Source organism: Pollachius pollachius (assembly GCF_949987615.1).
Source record: "Pollachius pollachius genome assembly, chromosome: 7".
NCBI classification, from domain to species: domain Eukaryota; kingdom Metazoa; phylum Chordata; class Actinopteri; order Gadiformes; family Gadidae; genus Pollachius; species Pollachius pollachius.
The window spans coordinates 19,877,389-19,893,333 of record NC_136940.1 but is presented as its reverse complement, the minus strand read 5'-3'; the positions used below and the strand labels follow the sequence as shown (position 1 = coordinate 19,893,333).

Below are 15,945 nucleotides of genomic sequence, written 5' to 3'. Positions count from 1 at the left end.
CCCTACAAAAGCCCTAAAATGATTAAAGACACAGACACACACACAAACCTGCATCATCATTGCATCATTGGATACACTTCAGTTTGCTACTTACAAAAGGGTGACCCCAAAGACAACATCTGCATACCCCACTACTTTGGATTCAGCGGGTTGTCAAATGGACCCGTTAAAGTGGGAAGTCTTTCCCATCTTTTAGCTACATTCAATCAAGAGGAAGGCACTCATGTGGGTCATTGTAAGAGCTTCATAGTATTAGCAAAAGGACACACATTAAACAGTTGGCAGGAGCTGCCAAGAGCACAGTTGATTGACAGGGTGATTTGGAAGAGAGGACCCATGAAGGACAACGATATCAGAATTTCTACACCCACAAGTATTAGAACAGCAAGCCAACGGACAAACCTTTTATATCTACTTCACTCTGTATTTAATAACAACAACGTTTTAAAGCCCAAATAAATTCAGTTGAAGCTTGGGCTGACACACATATTTATATTGGGCTTATTCACTGAATGCTAAAGTGGGCTTCAACTCCCATTAAGAACTGCATTTACACTTATCATTACAAAAAATACATAAAGCAATGGATCTCTGGTCCGTATTCCGCCTTAAAACAGACAGACATGTCCAACAGATTCGAAACAAGGCCAACTACAGCACCAATTTAAAATGTCCCCTATAGCCAAACAGAACATAAGTAGTGTGTCACGTACAGGTATGATGAAACAATTAAAACACACTGAAATACAGCCCCAAGCACGTTTTTATTAGATCCATATTTAATCCTGATTCTAGTTTGAAGGCAGCCCCAGAACCTAATTAAGAAAGATAACAAAATGTTGGAAGATCAAAAAGGAAGCAAGGCCCACATCAGAGGTCTACGCCTGGAAGGAAGAGCCTTATTGTATGTGGGCAAGGCCTGCAGAGAGACATGGGTGTAGCTTGGAGGATGGAATAAATACTGTGCAAGGAGGAATGGTATACTCCTACCAGTATTGGGCCACTCAAAATAATACAGAAAGGGTGATTGGTAAGTGATAAGGATGATTGGTATGTGATAAGGAGAGAACACTTCACTGGCATAAATTCATGGTCCAGGACTAACAACACAGTATTTCAATCTCATCGATTACTTGATTTGACTGAACACAATGGATTTAGATTTAGATTTATTTAAAATACCTGGAATATAACAGAGTTTCCTGCAGTACCCTCATGTATGATGCTAATATCCAAAACCAGTATTTGTGAGGCACAATGCTACAGCCTACACCCATGTACAGCTGGAGAAATTGAGAGGAAGTTAAAGAGTAACTACACATTAGACACACCTTCACCAATGTCTACAGAAGACCATGGTCTTTGAAGTTAATATTTTCCTTTCATACGGATGTCTAATCTTGACACTGTGTAATGCAGGCGAGTGTCTAGTCCAGTGTAAATGCTCATAGAGAAGGAGGCGGAACAATTTCTCAGCTACTAGAGTCAAAGGAAGGGAGAATCGTACACTATTCTAGTCACTACTACTACCACCACCACCATCCCCAGCAGCGGTTGTGAGACAAGGGTACCTGTGTAGTGCTGGGAGCTGGAGAGTTCTGAGAGTGTCTGTCTCCAGGCACTGTACCATGGGGCGCTCGCTTTAAGAGAGCGATCTGATAGGTGGAAGAGGGGGGAGAGAGCGAGAGAGAGCAAGAGCGAGAGAGAGAGAGACAAGAGACACAGGGCCTGTTAGCATTAGCGACAGTCCCATTCCTGTCAGTTAATACGTTATAGCATAGAATTTAGTGAGGAAAAATTATTAAATTGCATTTTCCATGAGGAAGGTGTTATGAGATTCCAGGAGGGAGGTCAATTCTAGAGGGGAAGGAGGAGACATGTTGGAGGCCCGTGTTTGACCACACACAACGTAGAGAACACGCTAGCGCTATGTTTGCCCTTAGGAATACTGGACCCAGTGAGTGCAGCTAATTTCCACAGTGCTCTGTGTGTGTGTGTGTGTGTGTGTGTGTGTGTGTGTGTGTGTGTGTGTGTGTGTGTGTGTGTGTGTGTGTGTGTGTGTGTGTGACTGCTTCACACTCTGATCAGCACTTCGACTGCATGGTATGATGGTTTCTACTGGGTTCGGTGTGTGGGAAAATGTCTCTTACCGCAGGTGCATCCAGAGATGTGTATTAAAAAGGAACAAGAAGGGAGAAAGAGAGCCGTCAGTATGTGATGAGGAAAAGTGAGGAACCTGAAGGACTCAGTGAGTGGTTTATATTCTGTAAATGCTGGAAGGTTATCTATAGAAACCAGCTTATTCTCTCTGACGCTGTTTGCAGATGAGTGGTTGGGTCAGTAACCTAGCCTAGCCTAACCTAGTCATAAAAAAAACGTTGCATTAAGGATGCATTTTGAGTGAAAAACATTAACAAAAGCATTCCCTTGTAAAATGTAGAGATAATAAGGAATAATAATAAAAAACACATTTTATCAGTTTGTTTTGGTCCTATACGAATTGAGCTCCTATACAATATAGAACACTACAAGTTTTGGAAAATTGCAGCGCTGGATTTTGTAGACAGCATACGGATATAACTTCTTGCAATAGATTTATATTTATATTTGAATAGATAAAAGACGTCTAGTTCAGCAATACTCTCTACAAACAAGATATTCAACCCTCTCCTAATTCGCAAAACTGTTTGCATCATTCATGAATCCCTTTCTGAATTTACTACTTTACTTAGGGTCCTGGTATTTGATTTTTAATTAACCCCTAATACGGGTTTGTAAAGAACCATCAAAGCTTAGAAGTGCATGCCGTACGGATAAATAACATTCAAGTCAAATTCCTTTTAATGAGTCAAAAGACTCTCTATTACCCCCTACTGGAAATAAGACAGACATCCATACAGAAAGTACAGAATAGCAAAATATAAATGGAGAAATTTGTGAGACTTCCATTTCCTTTTGGGATGAATGTCAAACGACCCTGAAATGGACTGAATGTCTGAATACTAAAAAGTCAATTATTTCGATAAACCCCTCTGTGCTAAAGAGCGTTTCGATGAACACCTCACACCGCCAGGGATCTGTTGACAACGCGTTTTGACTCATGCTCGCAAATATGCATACAGATCACCACCGGGGTCCACCCTTTACTCACCGTTAAAGCTGAGGTCATGGTCTCCAGCTGTGATGATGTTTGCAGTGACCCCCTCTGGTGGCTGGATGGACGATACCACTTCGCCGAGGAGCCGGCGCTGGGCGGGGCTAAGGGAACCGGTGGCTGGCGCGGGCCGCGTGCACACGTTGTTCACGCTGATGCGCAGGTTCTTCACTGGCTGCACCTGATTATTGGGGTCACGTATGTGGCCTGGAGGGAGGGAGGGGGGGAGATAACAAGCAGAATTGTAACAATTAACACACCAGAAAAAGGTTATATAATTAACTGGTTTGAAGAAAGGGCAAAAAGTTCAAGTTCAAGATCTTTATTAATTCAAATGCACAAACATGCAGTAGCAGTCGTTGCTGGCAATGAAATGTGAGTGTTCCAAGCTCTCCTCAACAGGTACGAAGTAGTAATACAATAAAATAATATTAAATAAAAGTAAGTGAAAATAACAAGTTGCTGATAATAATTAACTTAGTTCCGAGCAGCATTGTTGTATGGAATCACTAAAAACAAATGACAAATGTAGTTTTGTTAACTCACAGAGGTGTGACTTGGATAATGTTCTGCATTGTACGGGCCCACATGTAAGTCTCTGCATTGTTCATAAACAATTGCCAGGATTTCCTCAAGCTAATAAGAATTAGACGCCGATATGAGTGTATCAAAACATGTATCAAGAATAAGCGATATGGTAAATACATGATCATTATTACCACGTGGAACTTTTTGCCAACCTCAATTTAAATTAGGCATTCATTTGTGTTTCTCTTTAAATTAATGATAAATGATGATCTTTAAAAATATATCAAAAAGATGTCTTGATCGAATAATTACTACAGGGTTATTGAGTACTAGTGATAAGATATTAAGAAACATACTTTGGATTCCATTGAAAACATGTGTTTTACTTTAGGTAGCAGTCCTTCAGTCTTAATCCTGATTAGTGGTCTGTGGTGACTCGAGTTTTCTTTGTCCAGGGAAGGCTCAAGTTTCTAATAGCCATTCAAATGTCCCTTCCACGTAAACACGTGTGGGATTGTGATCATTTAGTTTAGATAATGAGCATATTGGCACAGAAATTGAGCAGTTCACTTGGAACATGTATGTTTGTGGCACAAGTCATCTTATCCCAAGATGAGAAGAACAGGCCATTTTCTAAGACTTTAGTCTTGTAGTCTGTAATGCAGATACACTATTCAATCAAAGTGCATAATATTATTCACATTGTTTAAGATACCAGAAGCAACATACTACTAAGGTATCTTGCTTTTAGTGTCTCGTAGACATTGTGAACACTATTCTATTCTCGTCTTTTGCTTATAAAATACCTTACCTAACGACATAATATAGCCAACCAAATGCATACCTTACATAATGACATTTCGTGTTATTATGAAATTAGCCCCATGTTGGACTCATCATTATGAATAATAAGTAAACAAGAATAATGACTTTGTGCCAAGAACTAGTGTGTAGTGAATGCATATCAATTTCACCTAGAGCGTATTTCATATGGTTGTTCCTTTGAATAGCCTTCAGCAAAAAAAAAAAGAGGAACTGCTCCTTCCAAAGAAATTTCTGTCTATATGAAGAAGTGAACGGAGACTATTTCTGAAAAATGACAGACCAAGCAGCAGGGTAAAAGACCTAGCAAACAATCATTGACCACATCTCCAGCACACTGAGCTGAACTAGCTGGGGATAGTCTCCGTCACAAGCCCTAAGTGGAAGGACAGGGCCTGACAGAGATGTCCACTAGCTGACTAGCCGTCTCGTTAGCCATCCTTACTGGAGCAGGGTGTTAGCGGAGGAGCTGGCTAATGTTCAACAGGACAGCCGTCGTGAGATGAAGGCTCGCGGCTTAGGTGTGAACCGTTCGTCTCGCATTACAGTTGATGGATAGGAAGGTTCAAGAATGGCCCTGAATCCACCTGGTTCAGCCTCGCCTCCCTGTTTCACTGTGACTGACAGCAATAGCTTCACATTCTAGTAGTGACTACTAGCCTAGCATGTTGGCTGCAAGCTAACTCAATGCTGAGGAACTAGCTAGCTTAAGATAGCCAAAACCCAGACTCAATAACAGGATTAACCAGAGTGTCGGGCGTGTGACACCTCTCTGGATGCATACACACGGAGATAGGTGGTCAGGCATCACTCACCCTCGGATGTCAGACGGCAGAAGGGCCTGAGCAGCTCGGCGAAATTCAGGTTGTTTTTGCGAGTCACTTTCTCCGCATCTTCGCTGCATAGAACGGCTACCATCGGGACAAACGAGTCCTGGATGAACTCCTGCACGGACTGAACGCACTGGGCCATGGCAGACCAGGTTTGGAACACCTAAGGAATATCTATAATTGTCTTGATTCGGGTTTATCTGTAGAACTGTCCACTTGTGAGTTGAAAACAACTCCCCTTCTGTCAGTAGACAGCAGCCATGTTGGATCCTCCCGTAGCCTGCTGATCTTCTGCGCTGCTTCCTGAGTGCGACCAGAAGAGAGTCACGTGATGCCGGTGTGATGCCACCGTGCAGAAACTCACTGGATGGGACGTGGACGTTTTTTGTTTTTTTTTACGCTTGTACACAACATATGTTACAATAAACGTTAAACTAAACGTTAAATAGTACCACTTTGTGTTTTTAGTTCAGTGTAAAACCTGTGTCACTTGTCTTTCTTGATCGGTCCTGTTTTTATCGATTAAACCTTTCGCACATAGCTCCATATATCATATAGGTATACTTACGTTTAAACTTGATGGAGCGCCCGTTATTTGTACCGGAGTAGTATTCAGCGTTTTCAATTAGGAACATCAATAAAGTGGTATACTTTTTTTAACTCCTTTAATCACTGAGGTGGATCAAACGGTATCGGTTTTGGCCAATATCCCAATATTCTGTTGCCTTTCGTAGATTTACTCCACATTGTAATATATCATATCATATTTTGCAGTAACATTGCAGGTGTGGAATTTTTTAATGTTGTCCAAGAAAATATATTAGCCTACGTACCCTACTTTTTCAGTTGATAAAAAATAACAAAAATAAATTAAAGGTACCACTTTGATTGATAGTTTGGGTCCTCGGTCGGGTGTCTTATTCAAGGATATCTCTGTATCTGACACAATGGAAAACTTGGATAAATAGGTGATTAATCATGCCATAACATAAGCAACACTAATAAAGTAGATGAATAACTTGGCTCTGTAAACCTTTATCCAACTAAGCCATAAAAATACCAGTTCAAAGAACACATTTTAAAGAACACAAGCAACTGCAGCAAGCTTCAGCTGTTATAGAGCATCTTCAGAGAGGATTGAGAGGTAGTCTTTGCTCTCTCGCTCTGGCTAGTTCAATTTGAGCCATGCTTTCCAGAAGGCTAATCCTGGTCGTTGCACTGACCTGGTACCGAGTGAGTATATGGATGCACTTTTGTGACATGGATTTTCTTATTAATTAAACTAGAATGTGGTTTTAGCTGTGTAGTTGGTACACAAGTAAATTACTGTGTTTCCATTTTAGGTAGGAAAATATGCACAATGAGAGTGGTATTTAAATTGCACTATTAAGCATGATAAAACAATGAATTGACGAATGCCGAAACTATAGGTTATCATAATTGTGCATCTGTAGGTTGCGGCACTCTTGCCAAACCAAAATTCAAACGCACTCTTTTATTCATCAGTCAATGGTACTCCCAAAACTAAACTAAGTTCTTTATTCTACTCTGCAATTGTGAGCAAGTGAACACAATCATATCCCTATAGCATGAATGAAAAGGGAGTTACAATAGAATAGAGTTAGAGTACCCTCGCAAGCAAGGTCAGCCTAAGTCTTGCAAGGCATCTGAAGAGTGGAGCTGGAATAAATGCATTCTAATAACATTTTTCTACAGACGGTGGCCAAACTGTCGGGAGAAACAGGTAAGTGATTCACTATGCCATTACTTTCAAGAGTTTCACTGTTTCACTGAAAGATTACTTGAACTCAAGTAATTATTAGTATGAGTGAATACGTGTTTCTAAAAGTCTCTCAAAGTGCTCTGCTATTTCTACTTGTGCATTTTAGTAAACATATATCTATTCTATTCCGTAGAAATTGATGTGGATGAGGGCCAGGACTGGGATATCTTGGATGTCAATACGGGTTTGTATATTTCTCTTGGTTTCTATGCTCTGACTATACATTTACATCAATATTCTGATCATACCTCTTTGTGGATATAAATAAAACAACACTTTGTTATGGCAGGACTTGACTTGTTGGAGGGTGATATTGAAAATGTCGAGGTGAGTTAGTGTTTCCTGAGATGCCTTTACCTGATCAAGTTGAAGTTTTATCCTCCAGGCTTCCGTCACTGTTTCACTAAAGTCATATTATGAAGAGCCTTCTTGACTGTGTTTAAACTTAAGCTGTGATTCAGATGATTGTAAATGTGTGCTAATGAGATCTCACATCAAAATCAAAAGGCTAACATCTAACGCAGCAATGTTTTATGGTAAATCAGAAACAACCTGTGCCAGTTTTTTTGAAAACATTGTTTAATTGTAAAGTAAGTTCACACAGAGTTAGATTTAGGAACAGAGTTAGGAACTAGCAGCAAACCAACATTAAATACAGGTCCTCAAAGGTATCATGGCTCTCTAAATGTTAACCCGTCCCATTCTTCATTCCAATAAGATTGACGAGAGAAACTCCATCATCGGAGACCAGTACCGTTGGCCGAAAACCATTCCTTACTATATAGAAGAAAGTGTTGGTGAGTTGATGCTCTCATATGGAACCTCAAAAGCATCAGAATATTGAAATTTAGAAAGTGCATAAACCAAATGGACCAAATTTGTGTGTGTGTGTGTGTGTGTGTGTGTGTGTGTGTGTGTGTGTGTGTGTGTGTGTGTATGTGTGTGTGTCCTGGTACATTCCTATCCATGGTACCTGTAGAGATGAATGCCAAAGGGGTGATTCTGAAGGCCTTTGAGCAGTACAGACTGAAGACATGCATTGACTTCACACCATGGAAAGGGGAGGAGAACTACATCTCTGTGTTCAAGGGCAGCGGGTGAGAAAAAATCTGCATATTATGCACCTCTATCTTGTTATATACTTTCATATACATGACAGGCTTGAGGCAGACCTCAAAGTTCTAAACTGTTATTATTATGATTGAATTTAATATTATATAGCCTTTATTCAAATACATCTCCATGTCTGTCAATAACTTAATAATCCTCACAAAAAAAATCCAACTGAGGTGCATTAAATTATGCTTCAACATAATTTTGGGATAATTATTAGTGATAATATCACATCATAGCTTTTCATCATAATCAATAGCCGAGACCACAAATTAATGAAGAAGTGCAATGACATGATGAAACATAGACATTGACATTGACAGCTTGAAGAAACTTTCCCTGTTGTCTGTGGTCTGTGGACAGTTGCTTCTCCTCCGTGGGGAACCGGCGCGAGGGGAAGCAGAGGCTGTCCATTGGAAGTAACTGCGACCGCCTGGGCACCGTGGAGCACGAGTTCCTGCACGCGCTGGGCTTCTGGCACGAGCAGTCCCGGGCGGACCGCGACGACTACGTCAACATCATGTGGGATCAGATTGAGCCGGGTATGGTGTCGGTGGCAGTGGTGAAGACGGCCAATGTCTCTCTCTTACAAACTAATTCTCTAACAACCTGACCCATACATTATATAGTCAGTATTTACACACAGTATTTATATATTTAATATATTTTTACATTACAATTGCAAAAATGTGTGTATCATTGTGATACCTGGTGGTGATAGATAGGTATATCGTATATATTCAGGTATGATATATGATGGGTGTATGCAGGGCCGGTGGGGTCGCCTCCTGGGGTCACACTTTTCGGTGGGTCGCAGAATTCGGTGTAACACCGGCGCTTGGCATATGCGAACTAGGCGGTCGCCTAGGGCGGCAAATGCGTTGGGGGCGCCCCCTGGTGGCGGCCTTAATTAATTAATTGTAATGAAACAAGCGAAGTAAAACATCCTTTCAAAACACGTTTCGAAGTGGAACGGAGAATGGGGGGAACAGCTATTGAATTGTTATTGAAACCATCACTGAAGCTCGCTGAAGCACCCCCGCCCTAGGCGAGTGTTCCGCGCTCGGAACACTCGCCTAGGGCGTCATATTATATAGCGCCGGGCCTGGTTTTAGTTAGAAAATAGTTTGTTTTGCCCGCCCCTCTGCATGTGAAGGGCAAATCCGCCTTGGAACAAATAAAGACATGTTCTATTGTATTATATTCTAACTTCTCCATCCCCAACATGCAAACTCTACGTGTTCAAACACAGGCAAGGATCACAACTTCAACAAGTACAACGACAAGGTGTCCAGCTCCCTAGGCGTGCCCTATGACTACGGCTCAGTGATGCACTACAGCAAGACGTCATTCAACATTGCCTCGGAGCCGACCATCGTCACCAAGATCCCAGAGTTCATGGACGTGGTCGGCCAACGGATGGAGTTCAGCGACAGCGACCTCCTCAAGCTGAACCGCCTCTACGACTGCAGTGAGTTAAGTTATACCAATAGACCCCTATGTACAGAGGCGTCATCAGAGCACACACAGGTGTCGCTCATCATGACGCTAATCATGGGTCTGCTTGTTTTATACCAGGGCAAGGGTGGTAGAATGGGCTAATGGAGATAACACATTGCTGACCACTGCTGGTGCTTTGACGCACATACTGTAAATGAAACAACTGGAAACCATTAAACAGTGGTGATTGCATGCTGAATTATGCATGGGCTCAAGTGATAGGACTTGACCTAACTGAGTACCAATTTATATCTACTATATATCTATAAAATGTTTTTGTTGTTCTAAAAGCCGAATGCAGTACTGTACCAAATGATACTAATATCTGCTATCTTCACTTATATGTTTTATCAATTACAATAAATTAATTCCCCAGAGTGATGTTTGGCATTACAAAGGCTTAACCAAGCAGATATTAAAATGGTCAAAGTCCAAACAGCATTTACAGCTGTTAACTAATTTGTTATCAATTGAGTTATACATTTTTGTTGTTATTATTTTATTACATTCATGTTTAATAGTTGTGTACCTCAAACAAAAAACAGATAAATACACCTTCCTAGCCAATAAGGCAAAGGTAAGTTCATGCCAAATGTGTTTTGTATGATTGCCATCCCCCTGATTCAGATAAAAAGCTTCCCTTTTTTTTTCCTAGAGACAGACTGTTTTTAGCATATGGCACTCATCTGTCTTTTTAGCAGAACAGCATCCACCATTACTAACCCATCACACGAATCCCTTCCACAGCCACCTCTTCCACCTTTGTGGAGAGCTGCGACTTTGAGGAGCTGAACATCTGTGGGATGATCCAGGGTCGGAACAACAAGTGGGAACAGCGTATGGCTGTGAGTGCAGGACCTCAAACAGACTTCTCCTCACTGGGACAATGCAAAGGTAGCGATAACTTGTATACCTATACTTGTTGGTCATAGCACTGTTATTCAAGTCATTATTTTGGTTTTACTTTCAGATATATAATTGCTTCAAAATAGGAATTAACAATGTTTCATTTACTTCTTTCGATATTTGATTGTTAACGAAATACAGTTTGGCCAATTCTGGAATGCACAATATATCTAGTTTTGTATTTCTGAGTTATTCAACCACCTAGTTTTATAAAATAGATCCCAATCACAACTCATCAGCTTATCCGGCCATAAATGTATTGGGTCATATAGGCCTAAGTGTTGTTGTTTTGAAAGTGATATGCTACCAACACGAAGGGAGATCAAAGTACAGGATAATCCCCAGCAACATACAGCTAACAGTTTGCAGTTGCAAATACTTGAAGTAGGGCAGGTCAATACTGTTTACAATACTGTCCGACCGGTACAATAAGTCAAAAAACTACTATTGAATTTAACTTTATCGCGATACACATTATCTTGGAAACAAATGTCTGTCATCTTGTCACCGAATGTATTGAACATTTGAATGATTATAGATTTAGGGAGAAATACTGTAGACTTCATAATGTATTGTGACTTTATACACTTAATGTGCAGTAATGGACACTGTTGCCCACAGGAAAGGGCTACTTCATGCATTTCAGCACTGCATCTGGGTCCGCTGGGGACAGTGGATTTCTTGAGAGCCGGTTCCTGTATCCTAAGCCTGGGGTCCAGTGCCTGCAGTTCTTCCTCTACAGCAGCGGGGGCGCTAGCGATTCCCTCAAAATTTGGCTGCGGGAGTATGACGAACTCAACCCTGAAGGGCGATTGACGCTTTTTGAGACAATAGCAGGTGTGTTCAACCCCCCCCCCCCCCCACCCACCCCCCCCACCCACCCACACACACACACACACACACACACACACCATGGCGAGCACTTAGGGAATCTAGATAGAGCGCTTTAAAATGCAATAAATTAATTAATAATGAATGTGTCTCGCTGCCATCTGTGTGTTATTTGTGAAAAGAACAAAGAAATCTCTTTGATTGTTGTTCGTGTTGACCATGTCCGTTTATCTCTCAAATATATCAAAGGTTCAAGCGGATCATGGGAGCTGCATCACGTGACACTCAGCATCACCAAAAAGTCCAGAGTGGTGTTCGAGGGGGTGAAGGGAGGCGCGTCTGCCACGTTGGGGGGTCTCTCGCTTGATGACGTCAACATTTGGACCGGCCAATGCCCCCAGCATGTGTGGAAAATACGCAACATCACCCGTCTCCTGGCAACCACGCCAGTAGGCACCAAAGTGTACAGTCCCTCTTTCCTGTCACCGACTGGCTATTCTTTCCAGGTGAGTCCTAACCAACACCTTGCTCTTGATTTCCACTCCCCAGTGAATAAACCGCACACTGATATTCATATTCAGGCTTTGAATGCCTCTATTTTTATTTATATTCACACTATTCTCTGAGTCTTCATGTTCGCCAATATGGCACAATACCACAGTAACTCAACTGTTGCCGTCAATTATGAAGAGACTAACCCTATTGTCTGCAATGGAGTGCTATCAATTAATACAGTGGTAGATTTAGACCATGGATAGAAAGTAGGCCTCAACTGCTTTCTTGTTAAACACCTCAGCCACTACAATCTGAATCATGACGCTGAATTATGACAATATACATTTACAAAAGTTGATCTACTGTTTGGGCTGTGTGGATACATGAGACAAAAAAGTTGGCAAACACACAATTTACATAACTTTGAACTTTGATGCCAGTCTATCAGTCTACTTACAAGCATATGAATTCATTAGAATATCCACGTTAACAACCAGGTGTTAAAGTTCCTCTGTTTCAGTCATGAATGCGGTCGTCACAGATACCAGAGTTATTAGGGCAAACGTTCTCCACAAAGGAGGGTGGTAGTTTCATCCTGCGTGTTGCCCTGCTGTGCAGGTAGGTTCGTACCTCAATGGAATCGACACCCGTCCTGACACCATGGCACTCTACCTGCACCTGACCTCCGGCCCCAACGACGACAGCCTGAAGTGGCCTTGTCCCTGGCACCAGGCCACCATGTCTCTGATGGACCAGCAGTCGGACGTCAGGACCCGTATGAACATGCAGCGCATGGTCACCACTGACCCAAACAAGATGGACGGTAAGCCCAACGGCCGAATCCAGGGAGGTCGCTGGTGGAACAGGTCAACACTGTTTGCAGTGCTTTGTGGAAAACCTTCTTGTCACGGATCCTAACCTGGTGTATCAAAGTTCAGGGACAGATCCGTATCATTTTCTTTTGCTATTAGGATACGACAATTACTTTGTTTGTGTCTGTTTGCGTGCATGTGCGTCTGACTGTTGACCCAGTCCAGTAGTTTAGTTCCATTTAGGTTCAGTCATGTTTGTGCATCTATGCCTTTCATCCCATTGTGGTTGTTCAGTTTCCCTTAGGTTCAATCATTTAGCAGACTCTAAACAATCAAAGCAAACTTTTTAAATTTGAGCACAAAATCAAGTGTCTGCACATGCAAGCATATGCATGCAACAACTGGAGAGAGTAGAGTGTGCAGAATAGATAACGGTATCTACATTGACCCAGAAGCAATAAACAACGTCCTAAAAACAACCAATCACTAGGGCTCTGGAAAGGCAGCAGTTGGGTAGTGAGCAGAAGAGAATAAAGGAGAGTGAAAGAAAGTAAGGTCTCCTTTCCTTCCTCTGACAGGTCTCAAGTTCTTCTGGGACCGGCCCAGTAAGGTTGGGTCCCTGGTGAGCGGCCCTGATGGGAGCTACTACCGCGGCCCTGGCACTGGGACGAGCAGCTTCCTCACCCACAGCCGACTGCACAGCAGGAAGTACATTAAAGGAGACGACGCCTACTTCCTTCTGAGTCTGCAAGGTGTGGGACATTACTGTTGAATGTGATATTGAAGGATTCTATGAGGATATTGGGTTATTTTTTAATTCAGTGTATGCTGTTTATGCTGCAGTTAAGATTTAAGAGCAAGAATTTTATTGTAATTTGTTAGAAAAGGGAAAGCAATCCGTCTGCTATAAGGGAGTGAAATGCTCTGTGAGAATATCAGTTTTTGATTGGTTGACTGTACCTGCCTAGATTGCTCCCTCATTTGCATTAGTGGATGAAGTTTTCAAGTTTACTATTATACGTGTATTTCTAAAGGGACATATGTTCATTTGAAACCTTTAGACAATTTTCCTTTGAATGTTGGTGCCTGACAGCATGTTGAAGCTTGTCTCCCCACGGTGAATAATGTATTGATTCTGGCAAAGTTTGTGTTCGCTGTTAGCCAATTAAACGCTTACAGCTTACAAAGCAACACCAGCAAAATCAAAAAAAAAATCAAAAAAAAAATCTATAAAGCAAAACGGCCCGTTAACCAAGATGTGAGCTTGTCTCTCAGACTTTTAATGCATTATCCAAGCCTGATTTGTGAGACCCCATAAACCGTTGTCCCTCCTTCACAGATATTTCTCAGTTGTTGCTCCCTCAATCCCTACCCCCCACTGCACCCCACCCCAAGGCGAGGGCCCTGGCCCCGGACGTACCCCTGGGGGCCAACAAAGGCCAAAATACCCTAGCGATGGCGCTCACGCTGACGGTGTCAGCGTCGCTGCTGTTGGTTGCCTTGGTTACCAGCATGTACGTGCGGAGGAGAATGAGGACACAGCAGACTGACACAGCGGTCATCTTAGAGGGCATGCCTGGATTTATGGAACAGTGTGAGTTTAACCACCGAGACGTTTCAGTTATGTGAAGCCACCACTAGGTGGCACTGCAAGAACACTATTTCACTTCCTTAATGCCTTTTAATTATATAACGCTTTTTTTTATTACTAATGCAAAACCAGACAGTTAAAAAATAGAAATAAAGGGAACATCACTTTAAATCACAAAAATGCAGGTAATGAAATACAAGGGTTATCATACATTTTGACTTGTGTTCGCCAGCAGTACATTAGCGGTTAAACCATAAGTATAATCCAAATATTTAATGATTTGACCCCTCTCCCTCGGCTCTTTAATGTTGGAAGGATTAACAATGCTTTGCATCTGTCATAACAGGAAGGCCTAAAGGATTCACCACCCGTCTCTTTGATCACCCAGCCGTGGGACACCCAGAAGACTGTCTACTGAATTGCTATGCATGAAAGAAACTAAAAATGTCTACAAATCACAATTAAATCCGGGTGAATAAAGCCATTGAAGCTGTGGGTTAATAATTGTACCCTATCCATCACCCACAACATGATTTTGTTAAAGCAAGACCTGAAAGATAAAAGTATAACATAACTCGTGTTGCCTTCATTCCACTAGTCGCTTACTTATTTGATATAATCTACTATATAACTATATCTATACAATAGAATCCTGTGGCATAAGATTATATTTGTGCCACGCTATTGCAATGCTGAAATCGCTCAATTTAAATGAATAAATAAAAATGCTTTAATAAAAACACACCAGTCTCCCTGCTGAAATAATTTATTTTCGTTAATCAAAAATCAAGCAATTAAATGGGTCAAAGTTTGATTTAAGTGCTAGCGTTGTGAGGCAGAAGGAGGAGGAGTCTGCCATTAGATGAGGAAGACCACGCCCTCAGACACCATGACCTGGTTGTCGTCCTGCATGCTCGACAAATACATGTACATGTCAGTCCCTCCAGAAAAATGCGGCTTTTTTTTGTGATTGTTGCGGCCAAAAATCCTTGATTATGCGGCACGTTTTCTTAAAAAATGCGATGAAATATGCGGCATATTTATGCAATTTTAAGCGATGAAATTGCGGGAACCTCAGAAAAATGCAGCTTTTCGATGACGTTCACGTCGCGTAATTACGTCACTTCATAACGTTACCATGGCAACAGGGGAAATGGCTGCTGTTGTGTGAAGTAAACGCAACATTTTTCAACTTTCTGCTAAGATATATGTGACTGTTTTGCAATGAAAATGCGGGGATTATGAAATCATGCAAGCCCCGCATATTTTGCGTGGAAATTGGCAATTTATGCGTTGAAAGTGCGGCATATTTGAAAAAATGCGCCCCCCGCATGAATATGCAGACTTTGGCTGATTATGCGTTGAATTATGCGATCGCATAATCGCGTTTTTCTGGAGGGACTGACATGTGAGTCCCCAGCCGGCGAGACATGGAGGCACAGCAGGCCAATGCCTTCATTCACATCAGACGCATCGTGTGGAATGTACCTTTCTTGACATTACGACTTGAACGGCAAACAAATTTCTGGTCCTCCTTATCACATCACAAAGGGTAAAGTTGTTGGTTTTTGGGGGGCGGT

At 41.8% G+C, this 15,945-nt stretch overlaps 2 protein-coding genes across 2 annotated transcripts in view; one reads left to right on the top strand and one right to left on the bottom strand.

The window, feature by feature from the left end:
• Positions 1-5,639, bottom strand: part of trappc8 (trafficking protein particle complex subunit 8) — a 30,483-nt gene extending 24,844 nt beyond the window's left edge. Inside the window, 3 exon segments of the mRNA XM_079739163.1 lie at positions 1,572-1,655; positions 3,152-3,361; positions 5,320-5,639. Of these exon segments, the coding sequence (XP_079595289.1) occupies positions 1,572-1,655; positions 3,152-3,361; positions 5,320-5,476 (451 nt within the window). The 5' untranslated portion in view covers positions 5,477-5,639.
• Positions 5,640-6,519: 880 nt separating this feature from the next.
• Positions 6,520-15,040, top strand: LOC307078720 (meprin A subunit beta-like; the record flags this gene model as incomplete). Its single annotated transcript, XM_079740665.1, has 15 exons — positions 6,520-6,567; positions 7,051-7,078; positions 7,251-7,301; positions 7,407-7,444; positions 7,836-7,914; positions 8,097-8,214; positions 8,594-8,772; positions 9,483-9,701; positions 10,478-10,624; positions 11,258-11,473; positions 11,717-11,973; positions 12,581-12,785; positions 13,353-13,526; positions 14,114-14,368; positions 14,712-15,040. Coding segments are annotated over 15 exons (2,016 nt in total). The 3' UTR covers positions 14,714-15,040.
• Positions 15,041-15,945: the final 905 nt, after the last annotated feature.